The sequence below is a fragment of the Acanthisitta chloris genome, unplaced genomic scaffold (assembly GCF_000695815.1).
Source record: "Acanthisitta chloris isolate BGI_N310 unplaced genomic scaffold, ASM69581v1 scaffold1356, whole genome shotgun sequence".
Lineage (NCBI taxonomy): Eukaryota > Metazoa > Chordata > Aves > Passeriformes > Acanthisittidae > Acanthisitta > Acanthisitta chloris.
In genome coordinates this window covers 139,848-158,639 of record NW_008677417.1, presented here as the reverse complement: position 1 = coordinate 158,639, position 18,792 = coordinate 139,848, and the positions used below count along the sequence as shown (strand labels likewise).

General features: G+C 46.5%; 1 protein-coding gene across 1 annotated transcript in view; it reads right to left on the bottom strand.

Annotated features, from left to right (window-relative positions):
- CADPS2 (Ca++-dependent secretion activator 2) overlaps positions 1-18,792 on the bottom strand; it is a gene marked incomplete at its 5' end in the record, with an annotated part of 168,979 nt that overhangs the window by 13,273 nt on the left and 136,914 nt on the right. The window contains 4 exons of the mRNA XM_009076477.1: positions 8,697-8,804; positions 11,823-11,855; positions 17,364-17,447; positions 18,572-18,646. Of these exons, the coding sequence (XP_009074725.1) occupies positions 8,697-8,804; positions 11,823-11,855; positions 17,364-17,447; positions 18,572-18,646 (300 nt within the window). The remainder of the gene's footprint in view (positions 1-8,696; positions 8,805-11,822; positions 11,856-17,363; positions 17,448-18,571; positions 18,647-18,792) is intronic.

The window sequence follows — 18,792 nt, the reverse complement described above, 5'->3', positions numbered from 1 at the left end:
GCCCAGGTGTCAGCCTGCTGGGGTTTGCCGTGAGCAAACACTGACGCCAGTCCTTGCACAGACCATCTCTGAATCCATCCCTCCCATGTGCTGCTACACTCACTCTGAGGAGGGCAGACCCCCTGAGCCATGCGCTGCTCAGGGCTGGATGGAGGGAAGCAGGCAGAGAAAACTGCAAGACAGACCCATGTGCAAACAGCTATTGATCCATGGCAGGGTGCCGGGGGCCTGGGGTAGCTGATGCTCACAGTGATCTGGGAAGGAAGCTCACTGCCATCAGCCCTGGCAGCACCTCCAACTTCTCTCTCGCCCATAATGTCCTCAAACCAGGGACACCCCATGCTTATACCTGTAGGTTTGCAGGCTGAGCACATCAGTGGATGCATCCTTTCCTCTCAGACATTGGACAGTCTCAATCCTGCTTACACACCATGTTATACATCTCCAGAAAACATTGCCTTTCAGGTAACAGGTAAAGCCTGTCCTGGCTACGTGCACCCCTGAGCTGGAAGACTCTGCCTTTACAGGCTGTGCTGGCACACCCCATCCCATGTACGTGCACACAGAGGGCTAAGCCCTTAGCAGGGCCCTGGGTACACCGACAGGTGGGCTCTGGGGGCTGGGCCCTCTCTCCTTCACTGCAGATACAGCTCGGCAAAGTGCACAGCACTCACTGGGAACTGCCAAATTAAACCCAAAAAAACCTGCTTTGCAGGATTTTGTAGATCTTGCTTTTCCCAAATGAAAGAGCTTCTGCATAAAAACCTATAAAGGCGCACACAGACACAAAACCACTCCTGTATGGATGCTTGTTCCCAAATACTTTTTTAAACCTATAAAATATTCTCTGCTTATTTCCATTTTTCAAAAAAGAAATGAAGTTGACATGTTAAAATCTGAGTTTCTATATAAAGCAGCCTAGTAAAACACAATATCCACACAACGTGCTGCTATTTTTCTGTCCCTATTCCGGGGTCCTGTTGGTGCAAGGCAGTAAAACTGGATGCAGAGCTGCTCAATAAGATGCAATCCATGCCATGAAATACTTTCATTACACGTGTTATCAGCTTGAATTGGAAGCTATCATGAAGTAGGACTCTATAAACTTTATCTGCCTCTTTTATAGCCTGCAAATTCCAGAAAAAGTATCTAGAGTCTGCTTGGATATCTCAGTCCTGAGTGCAGGAGGGAGCAGCTCCCCTTGTATCATTCCTGGGATAACACACTGGATGCAACACGTTCCCTCCCCGAGTCCTGCTAAGCATTTTTGAATGCTGATATCATACATCCAGGGCGAGGTTTAACGGAGCACCAGGAAAGGAAAGAGCCTCAGATCAAGAGAAACGAAGTGACCTGCGACGGCTAATCTGGCACGCACCGCTGGCTGGCGCAGGCAGTGGCAGCGATTGTGTGGGGCTGGGCTGCAGGGGGAGGAAAGGAAAAGAGGGATTGAAGGCGCTGCTGGAAATCAGACAATTCGTCATTGTCCGTGCAGGGGCCGTTGGCTCACCCCTGTGCACACCGTGAGTTTCTTTGGGCAAAGGCCCTTTGCACAGCCCAGAGGGAGGGAGCAAAGCCGTGCCCCGGCGGGCTGGGGGGTCAGCTCTGCACACCTGCGTGCAGCGCGGTGTCCCGGCCCTTCCCACGCTCCTCGCACCCCCAGACACCGCCGGGACCCACGTGGCGTTCACAGGGAACACCAGCACCTCCAGGGTCTCCTCTGTGATGACCCACGGGACTGGAGCTCCAATTAGCTATGGCCTCTTTAACAGAGCTGGTAGGGAGCTCTAGCTCAGAGGGCACTGCGTAATGCATACACCGTTATAAATGTGCACAGAGAGCTCCTGGTCGGGGAGCAGAGAGGCTGCTTGCAAAAAGGCTCTTTGGATGGAGGGTGCCGTGATCTCTCTTGCCCCAAACCTCCTTGGCTATTCAGGTCTACCAGGAAATAAATGATCTTTTGCTCAGTGCCGGCCCTAAAACACAAATGTCTGACGCTCAAAAGCACGGTGCGGATGATGTTAGCAAGCCTATGCTGACCTTAACGTAACAGAGCAATCAGTCTGCCTTCTTAGAATGATTAATGGAAAATCTCCTCTGGAAAAGAAATCAAATTAACTGTCTTCAACCAAATGTCTACTGGAACACGAAAAGCTGTTCCGATAAAGACATTTAGGAGGGAAAAAAAAACCCCTTACAAGCATGTAAAATCCAGTGACAGATCTAGGACTTATTTTATTAAGACTCTCCCTAAAATAAATTAAATGGAGCCTACTTAAATGAGCACTTGAGGAAAGAAGCCTTGCTGAGGGGAAGCCAGGGAGGCAGGAGGCCACATGCCAGTGCATGCTCACGGCCGTGTGAAGCTCACGGAGGGGAGTATGACAGGACGAGAGCTGGCTCTGAGGTTTGGTGTCTTACTAAGCTCTTCTCCCTGCTCCCATGTGGCTCCAAGAGGGCACATGGGGAGAAAAGGAGGCTGCAGAAGGACAGTGCACTCTATGCTCCCTTGGGACAAAGAGAATTTGTCCCCTAGAAGGTAAACTGACAATTGCCATCATAATTTTATTCTTTTCCCAGAAAAGGTCCTGCAATGAGATCAACTCCAGGTTCCAGGTCTGAGCCCTGCTGAGCCAGCCAAGGGCAGCAAAAGCTGCATGGCTCTGGCTTCTCTAAAGATGCACAGGGAGGGAAAAGCAAGCTGCACTTCCTTGAGATCAATCTGCCTAATTGTCTTCATTTCACAACTCACTCGGGAAGGGGGGAGAGGGAAAAAAAAAAAGCAAAAAACAACGTGGAAGAAATAGCTCAGTGGAGGCCATATCAGGATGGGAGTGGGAGAGAGTTAGTGCCCTAATGAGCAGTCTAGCTGCGTAGGAGGGAAACAGGTTGTTGTCTGTCTAAGAGAAAGCGGTGAGTGTGGCTACAAGCAGATACGAGATGGGAGCCCGGCGCACAGCCTGATATCCGTTCTTCCCCTGATCCTGCAACCCGTCCTCCTGTGAGTAATTCCAACTCACAGTGAGTAGCTCCACTGACTCACGACCAGGCTTTTGAGTTCGAGGAGGGGAAGGAGAAGGGAGGGTGAGAAGGACTCTTGTTTGGCATTTGATTGTGCCATGCAAGGCTTACCCTCTAGCAAGACATGCCATGATCCTGCAAGCATGCCTTGAAGGAGCTGCCAAAATTCAAGTGGGTAACCCCATTGAAGGCAAAAGCTTTGATTTTAAGAATAAGCTAATGCCTCAGTGTCTGGAGAGGACTTCTTGAATTAAATGAGCTAGCTGTGTTTTGCTGTTTTTTCAATATACTCAGGTGTGATATCAGGCTGCAAATCTGTAGGTATGGAAACATATGCAGAGCTACCTGTAGATCCTCCAGTGAACCAGTGAGAAGTGCTCACTCAAGCTCCTGGAAATTTGTATAAGGATTTTACTGAAGCCTGAGACACACACTGTCCTGTATCCTTATTACTCATTATTTCTGATATTCAAGAGTCAGTTAACAGCAACGGCACCTTTGGAAACATGAGAACAGTCCTTCACCATGCCCTCAGGCCCAGCACACCTGCTGGGCTCCTAACTGAGGAAAAAAACCCATCAAAATCCACCAGATACAATGTCAGCCTTGGGATATTGTTGAGGCTTCCTAAAACCTCAACTGAGCTGCGTGTGAGAGATGGGACTTGGTGGTGGAGCCCCATCCAAGGGCTCACGCCTTTCCAAGGGTGGTAGGAAGGAGATGCTGGCTCCTCTAACCACTTTGGTGCTGGAACTGGACCTGGATTGACTGTTCCTCTGCACCAAGAACCCCACAGGCCAGCCCCAGTCTTCCCACTGCCTGCCCCACTATGCCCACCAGACCCTGCTGATCCCATCTCGATGCCATCAAGACTAAAAGCCATCCCCGTCTTGCAGAGAGAACAGGTTCGCTCTCTCGTTTCAGGAGAAAATGCTCCGTCTGGTATCCCGGCTGTGACACAGACCGAGGGAGCCGAACACACACAGTGACAGTGAAGTGGTAAAACTGCCTTCTGCAAAAAAGCACGGTGACTGCTGCCACCTCAGTGAGCTGTATCACTGCGTGATTAAGTTCTTACCAGACCTTTTGGTAAAGGCAACCTTCCTGATCTGATAACTGCCAAGGACAAGCCAAATACGCGGGGTCAATCTCTGCACACTTAATCCCCAGAAGGCAGATTAAGTGTATAATTGACCCATATAATCCATGTATCATCTCCAGTGAAATGTTTTCTGTGTCCGGTTTAGGCAGACATGAGGCCCATAAGACAGCGATCAGAGACACAGAATTACCATTGCAGTGGATTTCATCAAAGTTAGAGATGGCTTTTTAATCACTGATCTCAGAGACTGCTAGATTTAAGCAGATGAACTAGCACTAAGCACATCTGTTTTAATCCTTATCTTCTACTCAGGCTGGTGTCTTCAAGAAGTACAAGGAGGAAAAAAATAAATTAATTTTTTTTTAGGTCCTCGCAATCTTAGGAGCTTCTCTTGGTGTTTTGATCTCTCATATCAAAAGCATGTTTTTGTTTTTTTCGGTAAGATATTGAATTAATCATCAGAGAGAAAAATGCCATCTGCGCTATTTAGGGACTGCATCAGGATGCTGGAATTCGCAGGATCTCGGGGAGCTCACTCGACGTTCAGCAGCCTTTTGTGTACGTGCTACTCGCTGTGGCTGGGGAGGAAATATTCTCCCTATGTTTTACATTAGTGTTTACCAATTTATGAGGAAGAAAGGTTGGCATTCACACTATCTACCAGTCAATCATAGACTTTCTGGATCACATATGTTCTAACGGGTTGAAACCTATACTGCGAGTATCTCAGGGTGTATGTAAAGATGTACACACATACACAGATCTATAAATAACTTCCACCAAAGGACATAACCCTTACAAGTAAAACTCCCACTGCCTTCAGACAAAAATTACGGATGCAAAAACTCTGATCCTATGAAATTCTGAGTGACCTGAGCCAAAGGGGACCTGAATTTTCCAGGCTTGGTCTGAAGATCAAGATCACTCTGAAGACATTTTCCCATGTTTGAGATACACCCACCTGCTTCTGCCTTATTGTTCCTATAAACAGTCCCATTCTGCACGTCAACTCTGCCCCCTTTCCGGGGAAAAAGTGATAAAATTTAACTTTCCATCAGGCACTAAACAGAGTTTGCAACCCTTCTGCACTGTGTGCAGTGTCACAGGGTTTAAATCCTGAAGCACTGAGCCAGGCACAGGAACGCAGGGAGCAAACGCTACGATGCCATTCTGAAACTCTTCTTTTACCACTGCTCTCTACCAACGAGCCTTATTACAGTGTTTTAGCTTTAAATGTTATCAAATTAGTGAGCCAGGCCAAGTAAATAAGTCATGTTACTCTGCAGTAAACAGCACTGCCAAAAAGCTAGTTAGGTTTTGATTACCAGCAGAACTCCACGATCAATCTGTTCGTTCAATGATCCCAAGAATACAGATTTTTGAAATTAAGATGACTCTATTCTGTGGAGGGGGAAAACCCACCCTGACAAATTTGCAGAATTAAGGGGATTAAAACACAGACCACCCAGAAATATTACAATAACCTGCAAACACCAGTATCTCCCAAAGAGCATAGCTTGTTCTGGAGACATAAGCAGGGCAGGTGATGCCGGGGAAGAGAGATGGTTTCTGAGCCAAGAAATCATGGCAAAGGCCAAAAAAAGACATATTAACCCAGCTTCTGTGGGGAGATGGCCTAAAGCACTCTGCAGCCTCTGCTCCTGGGAGGAAACAAAGGGGGGATAAATGGAAACATAGGGCAGGATTGCAGAGAAGGGTGGGGATGACAAATATCTCAGGGGTTCAAATCCCACGGAATGTGCAATAGACAACCTTGCACAATGCACCTCTGCTCCTGCACTGCTCCTGACTGTGCAGAAAGGTGACGTAGCCCCATACTGTGAGTCTCTACCGTGATACCACTGGGTGCAGAGGACCTGCTGCAGGCAGGTTTAAGCTGTGTACTGCCACTACTGCATCTGTCTCCATACAACACCCTAAACCAGGCTGAGCTTTGGCCAGGGTAAGCCAGCACCACTGCACTAATCTAGCAGAGAAAACGGCCTTGAAAGTGTTAATAATCTCATTGCCTGGAGAAACTCTAAGCTAAGAGGATTGCTCCCCTGCCATGCTGGTGGAAGTGGGAACAAAATCAGGTCCAACTCTAACTCAGCATCATAAACACCATTTTTGACTATTCCCCTTCTCCTTCTTATTATAAAGGCAGTTAGCACCTAAAATGTCCTTTGAAAACATGACCAAAGGAGCTTAAAGGCCTCATGGCTGTGCTGCTTTGCTGGGTTAGGTCAGAGATGCAAAGGGCTGCAGGGCTGTGTCTGAGGTCAGGACAACAGAGTTAAGCATTTGCTCCTGTCCTTACCCAAACATGGGTGAATACAGCAACAACTTAAATGGGGTCTGAGCCTCGGTGACCCACACACACTCATAAACCAATAGCACCGGTCTGAGCCTCGGTGACCCACACACACACTCATAAACCAATAGCACTTCAGCCATGGTGGGAGCTGACCACAGGAGCAACCAGCTCCTTCAGCTGCAGCCTGTCAAAGACGATACACAACCACAGAAAACATATCTCCAATTCTGGGGGGACTAGGGCTTGGCACATCCCACTCCCTCCTTGGGAAGCAACAGCCCTACAGCTCACCCAGCTTGTGGGCACACACTAATATACGTGAGACACATGTGAATTGGGTCCCAACACTGCCCCACTGGTGTGGGGAACAGGGTTGGGAACAGGAACATGAATGGGAACATGAATGGGAACAGGAATGGGAACAGCTCCCACATGCTGTGGTTTCTGCCTGCAGACAGTGTGGGTCAAAACAGGCAGAAGAATGTAAAAACCATACCCTTGATTATTTAATTCCACATGGAGCAGGAAGACTTGAGGGAAGCAGGAAGGGAAGGGAAGGTTTTGCACTTTTTGCTTTCCACCAAGGTAGCTGTTATTTTTTTTTTTTTTCTTTTCATGTCAACTGTTAATTTGTTTAAAATATGGCTTGGTAAAACCAAGTATGAGTGGATCAAACTGAAATCAATATTTGTACTAATTACAGCATTTTGAAAATTGGAAATAATGGCGCAAAGGGTACAAACACACCAACTGTGAATCATAGGGAAAGGATGAGGGAAAAGGCAGTGTGGGCATTGAAAAGAACAGTCCAGATGAGCTCTGGAAATTTAACTGCTCATGGAATAAATTTCAACACAAACGAGCAATGCACTCGCAGGCCTGCTGCAGATGGAAGCGACAGTCTTTTGTTTTATGTTTTGTTTTTTCTCCCCATGCCTGCTTGATGGGTGATTTGCGTCTGGTGCTCTGCGCTGCAAACTCTCCCCGGAGCGAGCGCGCGTGGCGCCCGGAGGAGGCACTGCTGTGCTCCGTGCATGAATGAGGCATTCTCAGTGGATATGGGTCATGCTAGTAGATGTACACAGCAAGATTATTTGACTCTAATTCATGCCACTTGATATAATGTGATAAAACATTTGACATGAGAGATAAGTTCCATTTTAATCCAATAAGTTACGGGGGGAAAGAAAGAGTGGGAATTGTAAAGGAGGAAGAGGTTTCTAAGGGACAGGTAATGCGCAGAAAGAGAGATATTGAGTGAAGGAGGAGGTTGGTTGGGAAAAAAAGTAGCTTTCCCTGCACACTGAGGAAGCAAAAGAGCGAGCAAAGAAAGCAAGGAAGGTTGTTAGAGTTCCAGAGCTCTGAGACTGAGAAAGGCACTGCTGAGAGATGGAAGGAAGGAAGGAAAATAGGGACAGAAGCTGCTTCAAACAGAAACTGAGATGTGGACAAATACCCTAGAGAGATTGAAACACTAATGCTACAGGCTGGCTGTCAACAGAAAACCTTCACTATAGAACAGCTACAAGGACAGAAAGGCTGTAACGCAACAAGAGCAACAGAAACAGAGATACTGTTAACATGCATCCAAACCCAAAACAAACAGGCATCACAGGTCACTGTTCTCTTACAGTCCAATGAACTGAACTTGTGCAACAGAAAATTAGCTGTGAACATCTGAGTCAGTTCCTACCATGACATCTTCATCAAGGAAACCACGTCTCAAATTTACCTTTGATGTCAGACACCACAACGTGGTCCTCCTGAAATACTGAAGTCCGTTCCTAATCAGCTCTGTTTTGATTAGCCTTTAAAATTAAAATTTAGCATGCTTAATTTGCTGTCAGATTTGGAGTGCTTGTCAATGAAACACTGCAAAGTGCGCAGAAGAGATGGCCCTTAGCAAACTCTGCTGCCAAAAGCCCAGCTCAGCTTTTAACAGTGAGAACAATGACTGAGATGTTCTGCTACAGAGAGATTTTCCACAAGCTTAAACATAGTAAAGAGCTCTCTTAAAAGATGCTGTTCCCTTAAAATCCACGCACAGACAGACTAAGACACAGTAGACTAGAGTAGAGATTTAAAGCAGGTAGAGAGCAGGTACGAGTCTTAGTCAGAAAGAAAGGAAAGATTTATTGATTTTTTAAAGCTATAACCAATAAATTTTCTCAAAATGTGACTTATCCTCCTGTCTTATTTTGTCACATTTTGGGTCTCTCCTGCTTGGTGTCCAAGGAGGAGAAGGCATTTACTTACATCAAATAACCTTTCTATATACATCTCCTCATTGACCTTATCACGCAGGACATCCTGAGAGTGGCGGACAAATGTCACATAGGCATCAGCAACATCCATCCCCGGCTTCTGCATGGAGGAGAGAAGAAGAGAGAGAGAGAAAAAGACATGAATAGCAACACAGGGGGCAGCTCTTCTGTGTAGCCTTGTCGCTGCTTTTCCTTCTCCTCCATCTCCTGCTGTCCTCCTGCAGTTTGCCCTTTCCTTACCTGACGGACACTGAGTCCTGCTGCTTTGTGTCTTGTGCCCAGAAAATTACCATATGCAGCACAATACCATGCACAGACACTCGATCCTTCTCTTCTCTTGCCTAGAGTGAAGCTGGTCAGAGGAATAAAGCTCTTCCTCAATATACTGATGCCAGGAAATTTCTTGCTGCCTTTGGTGGTGTTAACCTACTGAATGAACCAGCAAGCTGGGCTGGGGATTTGTTTTCTTGGGTCATCTTCTCTATGCAAACCCTCTGGTTTCTTAAGGCAGAGAGCTAACAGCCAGAGCTGGGCTCTCGCTTCTTCTTCTTCTATGGTGCGAGGATGTGCAGCAAGCAGCTGGTGTTCCAGGTGGTCTTTTGGTCTTTAGAACCCTGACTCTAAGTCAAATTTAGTGCTGCTCTTCAGAATAAATTGGGTAAATGGTAAGTCAGGGAATGTAAATCTAAATGAATGTTTAAGCAGCTGTTAAAATGCAGGAGACCTGTTCTGTCACATCTTTCCAGCTCTCTGCAGAACTTAGCTGATTTTAAGGAGTAACAAGTGCACAAGGTTTTTGGGATAACAGCATTGCTTGAAAGAAAATGGGAACTGAAGCAGGTGGATGGGAAAACACTTTAAAACAAAAAATCCTGTTTGAGTTCACATTGGTTGATGTATTGGATTTAAACTTACCTCAAAGGAAACCTATTAAAATACAGTAACACGAGTCATTACAAGAGCTGCCACAAAGTCTTAAATTTCCATGGCACATTGTAAGTTTGTTAATAACTAGTGTCATTAGTTTCCATTACTGTGATTTACCTCAGATCACAGAGTATCATTTCTCTGCAAGATACGATTGTCAGCCACTGTAAATTGAAGTTAGTTAACACATCTGTGTAATTTCCAGGGTGAAAATGAGGACAGTTTGGAAAGCAGTAGGAAGGGAGTTTTTTAATACAAAGCAAACAATTATCAAGCAAAGGGCCAATGCTTGGCCCTTCGGAAGGCAGTGACATTTCTTAACACCTACTGCAACAATGACAAGGTATTAATTTGAAAAACAATGAGGACAACACGAATGTGGCAGTAGTCAAGTGTTACACTTTCAAGCAATTTTCAGTCCGCCGATCATGCCCATTCCAAGGGGGCATTATATGGATTGGTTTGTACCCAGACAACTGCAACAATGTTTGTGGAATTAGATTTAAGTGATGGTTTGCAGTTCAACACCAGTATTTCCACTCTGTCCTCTAGTCAAACAGGCCTTTCTTTCTCCTTCCCCTGGAAAGGCAGCGGCTCATGGACCATGGGGTAGGCTCTGCAAAAGTCTGGGAGCTGTGTGGGGCTGATGGTTGGCTTCATTAAAATTATTGAGGCTGTCAAGGAAGCCATTGCAACGTGGCTTCATTTCCAGGGGGAGGTGGGAAATGGCCGAAAAATAACCTAGATGAATGATTTCTGCTCTATTTTACACACAGAACTGGAGCATCAGTCTGGCTTTGAGGAGGGGAGCAGATCCTTCTCCTCCTGCTATGGACCTTCCAATGCTTTTGGAAAAGCTTGAAAGGATTACACAGTGTTTTACTGAGACCACTTCCCCAGAGATGCTTTGCTTTCCAGGAACATGAAGGCTTCAGAGAAGACCATGCTTTGACCTAAAAGTTACTTAAAGTAACTGTTCTGTGCTCAAATTTCTGATGACTAAATATTACAATGCACTCAAACAATCAGGAAATTCAATGGAAGGATCTCCACATTTTCTAGGGCTAGAAATTATTTCAGAGTCTCTTCCCAATGCTCTCAGTGTCTTGTTTCTATTACTCCAAAACAATGGGATATCAATCTCTGCATTGGGGTATTTTAATACAAGCAGCACCTTCAGAGTTTGTCTTTTCCATGCTAGTCTCAAGATATGGTAATTTTGTGGGGAAGGTTTATCTGGGGCTAGAGGGATGGAAACACCAAATGCAGATGATGTGGTCCTAGATATCTGATAAATTTATCACATTGTCATATCAGAGCATGCAGAGCAAACCATCTGCATTAAACATACATACATTATACATACAGGTCACCAGGCTCAGCTGAGTTATTCTAGATTTCCACTGCCCAGTCTAACAGGATGCAGGAACTCGTGTGGTATATTAAGATCTACTCTTTTTTTTATTTGCAATTGCTCGGAATCTTTCTGCCTGTAAATGTTACAGTAACCCAATATTCATACATTACACTTCAACTCAATTTAAATGTAAATTTCTGGCAAGTTAAGTGCTCCATCTAAGAACGTTAAGGGCTCTTTTCCTTATGAATCAAGGTCTAATTAGAGGAGACGATGTACAGTTTTCCTATACCAATTACAGAAAAATGGAAAAAATTATTTTCATTAACAATTTCCCAAACACATGTTGCTAGCTCATCACCATTTCCCCAAAGTAATAAAAAAGTCATTTTCCAAAAGAGTAAAATAAACCAACAATTAGAAGAACAAAAATAAAATAGATTAGCTAATGTGTTAGATGTGTGTTGGCTCAGTTCTAACATGTCTGGACCTTTTTGTTTGGAAATTATACTGTATTTGTACAAGTCCAAATGAAGAATTAACAGAATGCACTGCTCCCATTTTTTAAAAAATGTGATTCAAGCCAATTGCATAAATATGGTACCTTTTTGACACCATCTGCAAATTATTGCCTAAACAGCCTCATAGGTCTCCATAAGAGGGTAACTGCTCATTATTAACGTCATGGAGATATTCTTTCCAGTTCAAATGTTAGAAGTGTGAAGGCCCATGGTTCAATCTTGGCTGTTAATGCATAACGTGGGTTGCCACACATGCCATAAACCAAAGCATGATGCAAATTAGTATGACAGAAGTTGTTTAAATTGTGCTTACGGGTACATCCACGTATTTGGAAGCAGCCTTCACCTGTAAAAGGAACAAGAAGAGAGTTTATACCATCAGTACCTTTCCAGGTCTTTGTTCTTTTTCTTCAAACACTTGTAAGACCTTCTCCAGCCAAGACTTGGGACAACGTAATGCTGAATAGGTTGAAAAGGGTGATAAAACTAACTTTCCTGTCTGAAAGAACAGGCAAGGGTGGTATTTTTGTTGTTGTTTTTTTTTTTTGGAGAGGTAACTTTACTGCTGCTATAGCTCTAATAGCAACAGATGATAGTGTGGGAGTTGTGCTTCTCCCTCTTCTACTTCAGCGAGCGGGGGAAGATGGGGTTCGTAAGTAGACATCGTTATTTTCTTTGGAGGCCTTGCTCTCCACCTGATGCCACGTGTCTCCCAAGGCAGTGCATGCCTCTCCAGCTGGCAGCTGTACCCCAGGGACCGTGCAAGCTCCCCTGGCAGCAGGGTAGCTCCCCTGGCAGCAGGATATGATGGCATGTCAAGGCTGGTAGGTACCTGCACTAAGGCTGCCACAAGAGAACACCTGAAGGATCCTAATTTTGCCCCTTCCCATTGTCCTGCATGTGGTGTGCTTCCATCAATGGTGCAGGCTGCAGCCTGGGACTTTATCAGGGCCAGGTTGGACTGTGGTGTGCTTCCATCAATGGTGCAGGATGCAGCCTGGGACTTTATCAAGGCCAGGTTGGATGGAGCTGAGAACAACCTGGTCTAGTGGAAGGTGTCCCTGCCCATGGCAGGGGTGTTGAAACTAAATGATCTCTAAGGTCCCTTCCAATCCAAACCATTCTGTGATTCTCTGTTAGACTGAGTTTTCTGAGAGGTTTTGCAGTTCCTCCCTCACATCAGTCAATTCAAACCAAAAATTATTATTTTCCCTCCTTTTCCTGGCCCTGACACTGTCAAGACCTCGCAGATTATGTTGGGGCAGTGTGCTCCCCATGCAACACAGAAATGTCCTGAAGTTTTTCTGTTTCCCAGGCTCCAAACAGCTGCATCATCTCTGACACTGTCAAGACCTCGCAGATTACATTGGGGCAGTGTGCTCCCCGTGCAACACAGAAGTGCCCTGAAGTTTTTCTGCTTCCCAGGCTCAAAACAGCTGCATCATTTTCCTACGACTTGCCCCTCTTTTTATAAGATGCTGCTCAAGGGAGAGTATCACAGGTGGACACTGCACTCTGCAGTGTCCTCACAAGCTGCAAGGCCCTAAATTGTATTTGTCTGTGGTTTGCCATGCAGCAGGGTGCACATAGCCTGGCGCAGGAGGCGCGGTGGCCCCCGACGTCAGGGCCAACTCTTCCAACTGAGCAGTGCCCAGCTGGCCACGGAGACCTTTTTCCCACTGTAGCATAAGGCACCATGTCTAGAATGAGCATGGCTGGGATTTTCCACAACGCTTCTGCTTTTAATTAGGGTAAGCGTTGCCGGCCATCTTTGTTTGGGTGTAAAAGCTCACCTGCTTTTAAATATTTCTAAAGCTACCATTAAAACAGCCTAAATATAACACGCACACAGTTGCATCTTGGGATGAATAAATTATGTGTCCCGAATGAGAGAATGAATGTATGTGTGAGACAGAATGTGAGAGTGGGTGGAAGCACTCATATGGTGTGTGTGGGGGGTGCATAATTAAGCACAATGAGGCGATACAAAAGACCAGACTGGTGGTAATTGCCGAGGTGAACGCTGCAAGTATTGGCAGCGCCCGGGCTGCGGAGCCGGGGGGCAAGAACAGAGGGAAGGGCAGGAGGAGGGCACGGAGCGCCTGCTGCCATGATGCAACCCGGGGTACGGCTGTCAGAGGAGATGGAGGAGGACAGGGCACGTCCCAGCACAGCAGTTTATGAAGGAGGTAGCAAAATGAGCACCAAGCCCTCGCTCCCAGCGAAGAGCAAACACTTGTCTTGCTTCCAGGTATTCCTGTTTCCAGCCAGCCGTCTGGACACCTCACCCTTTCACTGCATTTATGCTGGAAACTTTCTCAGGAGGTAGTGAAGCAATATCCCTTGCTCCTGGGGAATGGGAGCAGAGGAGCCCCAGTCTCCATGCATGAAGGCAGCTGGAGTCTGGCCAAGGGCTGCAGCTCTGGAGGAGCAGGCAGTCCTGGCACACCCACGCTGGTGTGGAGCAGCTGCAGGCAGAGCTGCCCAAGCGAGCACCAAACCAGCAATTTGTCTGAGCAGCAAAGCCAAACAACCAGGAGGAAAGCTCAGAAATCGATGCAGCTCGACAGCCCACATAATTCAAGCCTGGGTTCATACTCAGGGCTGCACCATGCCATGCACCTGTACCTTCAAATATCTCACAGAGCATGAAGTGATGCAGAGGCACCTCAGCAAACTTGCCATCCAAGCACGGATTTAGCACTCTTAGGTCCAGCTTAGCGCCTCTGTTTCAAACTCCCTTCTCCAAAGCCAAGAGGCGACAAGAATAACTCAGCTTCCTGCGATCTCCTCCCTCCACCCACAAAAAAACTGAGCTGCTTCTCCTGCCCACTCCCCTTTAATCAGAATAATTACTTGTTTTTCTTTAAACTCAGATTTGGCTACATTTAGTGAAATTTCCAAACTGCCGGATGTTGTGTGATTTTTGCTAGGCTGCCGTTTTTCACAAAGTATGTGACTTTGCCATGAAACGTCTCAGTTTACCATACAAATTTTGCACAGAACAAAAATAAGATCTTTTACTTCTGTCTCCCTCGGGTAACATGGAATCTTCAGTTATAATTACCATAGGTGTAATGCTGTGCCTGCAGTGGCCATCCAGATGACAGGGAATTTTAGCAGCTGGCATCCCTGAGACTCAGTGGATCTGCACATGCAGACGCCCAGCCAGGGCCTGGGCTGCTGCCGCCAAGATCCACTTAAATGTAGCAACAAACAGGAAAAAAAAAAAAGTCTGGCCAAATTTAGAAGGGTGTTTTCCTCTCAAAGTGCTCTGCAAGGAGAAGTGGCTAGTGGGAATTTATTAGGACAACAGATGCATTAATTTTATCTCGAATTTCGAGGCAAGAATTGGAAATGAGGATATCCTACTAGGTGATAAAACTGTCTGTCACAAGACCCCCGAGTACATGTCACTTGCAGAGCGCCTGGAAAACACGCGATGAAAGAAGTCGGTGGAAGGGGGTGGGAGACTAATGCTTTCTAGAGCTCAGCGGCTTGGACCATCACACTTTGTTGTATTTGTTCAGACAGGGAAAACGTGGGAGGTGGTGCAAGCATGCTGTAACAAGAGAGAGATTCTGTATTTATCATTGCAAAGACTAAACACAGCAAGTCACATTACTACTGCAGGGAGAGGAGACTTGCTAAGCCCAGTGCCAAAGGGGTCAGGGCTGCTCCCCAGCCTCCTCTCCCAGTGGCTCCCAGCAAACACACAGGCCAAAGCGAGAGACGTCCCTTGCCCAGGAAGGAGCCATCCTGCTCCTCCGCAGTGCGCCCAGCCTCCTCGCTGTGGGCGAGGGCTCAGCACTTTCCTGGAGACATGCACACACCATGCACAGCAACTATCCAGATATACATCCCCCCATGGCTGGAAACTCAGGAAATCAAGGTTTTGGGACCATGTGCAAAGGCTGTGGGGCCATCAGAGTGGGACAGACTGTTTTGCTGCTGCTGGGGCAGTTAACTGTCTGTCAGCGTGCGAGGAGCAGCAGAGAGGATGCTTGAACTCTATGCATCTATGTGCTGGCTCCTGACAGGTGTCCAGAGCCCAGGTGCAGCTGGGGGATTTGCTCAGCAATTCAAGGGAGCAGCACTCGGCAGCATAAACAGTAGGATGTGGTGGGAGCAGCGCAGCATCAACCGAGGAACAGCTTGGATTCACGGAGAAGGAAGGACTGCACATTACACTGTCTACGCGGACTGATGCTGATACTTCCGATGCCTGGAAAGCCGCCGCCTCCACATCCTCTGCTGCTGGCACACAAGCATTTCCTAACCCTCTGCAGCACTGGAATGAGGGAAGGTATCCAGGTATCCACCTCAAGCCATCCCCTGCATCCCCTCGAGCAGCAGAGGGCACAGCTCTGGGGCTGTAACCATGCAGGGGTTATCCTGGGAGAAGAGCTGCACTGCAGGGCAGTGAATGGGACACCCTCCCTTGCTCTCTGAAAAACAAAGTACCTCCAGCACACCTGAAAAGGCAGAATGTTTAGTTTGAACCCTGTGGTTGTTAAGATAAGCTGCCAGACTGTGTGCACACAGCTGCCCATAGGCAGGGTTTCTTGCCTCAGCCTTCCTACATCCATCCCCATTTCCAAATGATCCTGCAAACTGCCTCAAACTCAGCTAAAGGGCTCAAGAGTAGAAAACAAGAGACAATTGCAAGTAATTCCAGAATGAGATTTTGGAAAGCCTTCCCAGTCTGCAGAGCAGTGCCTTCTGCCTCCTGCCCAGTCTCTGTGAACAAGTGAGCACAGCAGGGCTGGGGGTGAAATGTTAATGCAACTTTCCAAACACCTCCAGGCACAGGAGTTCAGTGCACACCTGTCTGTGAGCTGAGAGAAGTGAAGCCATGTTTGCAGAGAGACACTCATGAATGAGATTTTGGAAAGCCTTCCCAGTCTGCAGAGCAGTGCCTTCTGCCTCCTGCCCAGTCTCTGTGAACAAGTGAGCACAGCAGGGCTGGGGGTGAAATGTTAATGCAACTTTCCAAACACCTCCAGGCACAGGAGTTCAGTGCACACCTGTCTGTGAGCTGAGAGAAGTGAAGCCATGTTTGCAGAGAGACACTCATGCAAACTTTCTCTGTGAGCTGAGAGAAGTGAAGCCATGCTTGTAGAGAGACACTCATACAAACTTTCTGGCATGCATTTTCAGAAGACCTTTGGAAATCAGCTGCCATGTGTTCGTCCCAAGTAAGCTGTCACAACACTTTTCTGGAATACAGTTCGGATTGCTAAACCCTTGCTGGATACTGAGGCCAGTTTTGCACAGATATTGGTCTGGTCCTATATCTTGCTAGGAAATATGTTATGTGATGAGCTGTACATTGGTTCTGCAATGTTACGGAGAGATGTAGCATGAGAGGCACCTTATGCTGTGTGACCTCATAGCATTTCCCCTACCTTGTTCTCTGTTAGAAACACAAAGGCACATCAGACAGCTCCCTTATTTTGCTGTTTCCTACTTAAGATGGTCACTGTTATGGCCAGAAGACTGAGAGGAACATGCCTCCCTTTGCCATGCAAAGTGGCAATGAAGCAACTCCTTTAGTCAGGGAAATTGCATGTATAGTGCAATGATTTTTTTCACCTTCATAGGTATCCTCTACAGAATAAACTCCACCAAGATCAGCAATGATTGGAGATTGTCTTGCCCTGTGCATCTTGGGTGTTTATGTACTGTATATCTGCATACAGGTTATTTGTCTATTCATGTGGGGGTTATAATGTTCAAACATTACAGAATGGCAGAATTATTATGTAGCTGATCTAGTCCTGGCAGAACAAGAGATGACAACTCAGAAAAAAACCCCCAAAACAGAAGAAAGGAAACTATAGTTCATACTTACAGTAAATGACAGGAAAGAAGAAAACAAAGTTCCTTCATCGTATCTAGACAGTTTGGCCAAGACTCCTTCCAAAATGGTGACAAACTACAGAGAAAAAAATATTGCAATTATTTTTAATAATTCAGCAAGGGTGTAGAAATCAGCATCAGCTGCAAAGAAGCCAGTGGAATTCTCAGCACGGCCAAAGGAATGGACCACCTGTCCCTGAGCACAGTGGAGAGAAAGGAGCACTTCTGGGCGCTACAACGGCCAAAGGAATGGACCACCTGTCCCCGAGCACAGTGGAGAGAAAGGAGCACTTTTGGGCGCTACGTGGTGCATCTCTTCCTGGGTGGGAATCACCTCTTGGTGTCCTGGGGGATGCTGGGGACAGGAGGTGGGTGCAGCCTGTGGGCAAGCCAGCAGAGCCTCTCTGGATGGGGAAGGCAGTGGTTCTTGCTCCCAGTATGCAGTGTCAAGCACGCAGCTCGCTGGGTATTCTTGCAGAAGAATCAAACTGGCATATGTTGGCGGATTATGTTTAAAGGTCTCCGCTGCATAATAGGGATGACTTGTTCTCAGAAAGTTTGAAACTAGAGGAAAACACACCCCACCATCTTTCTCCCTACGTACCAATTCCCCTCCGTGTTAGCACAGCACACCAGACCTACACAACCACCCAAGGGGAATGCTGGCAGCTGAGCTAGAGGAGCCAACTCTGATGAAAAACAATTTCCAAACAATTAAACCTGACATTTTGGAATGTATTTCCCACTACTGTCACCTCTAAATTAATTTCTTAGAAGAGCATATGGTGATCTTGCACAAGATGAGCTATTTTGTCCGCACAACCTCATGCGTAGGAGTGGTGACCACCTCTGCGTGCCACCCCAACGGCGACACAGCAGCATTTAGCAGTGCCAGCCCCTGCTTGCAGCTACCCTCAGTGCTGTGGGGTGATGCTGACCAAAGGGTGTTACCCCATTAACGTAACACCCATTCCTTAAAACCACTTCTGGCCCAGTATGGCAATCCTGCTAGCAGCGTATTACATCTCACGCAGTTCCTAATCATCAAAGAGTCACCATGAAAGGACTGGGAGATGTACGTCTTGCCTGTGAGAAACAAGAAGCCAATTCAGCATCTTAATGTGTCACATTTTAATGGAAACGCACATATTAAAAATGCAATGTTAACAGTGAATCACTTCACCTGAAGCTGAAGGTTACCTTTGCCACTAGGAGTGTTATCATTTCTTTGACGGTTTCCTCAATTAGTTCATCTATTTTTGAATGGTACTGGTGCTAAAGAAAAATAAAAGGAGAGGGGGAGGAAAATATTAGCACTGATCACAGCCAACCGCTCTACACTTGTCAGCCTCTTCCCTTGGTAAGCCACAATATGCAGTATTAAACCAAAGAATTATGCAGCTTATTACCCTGGGCTCCAT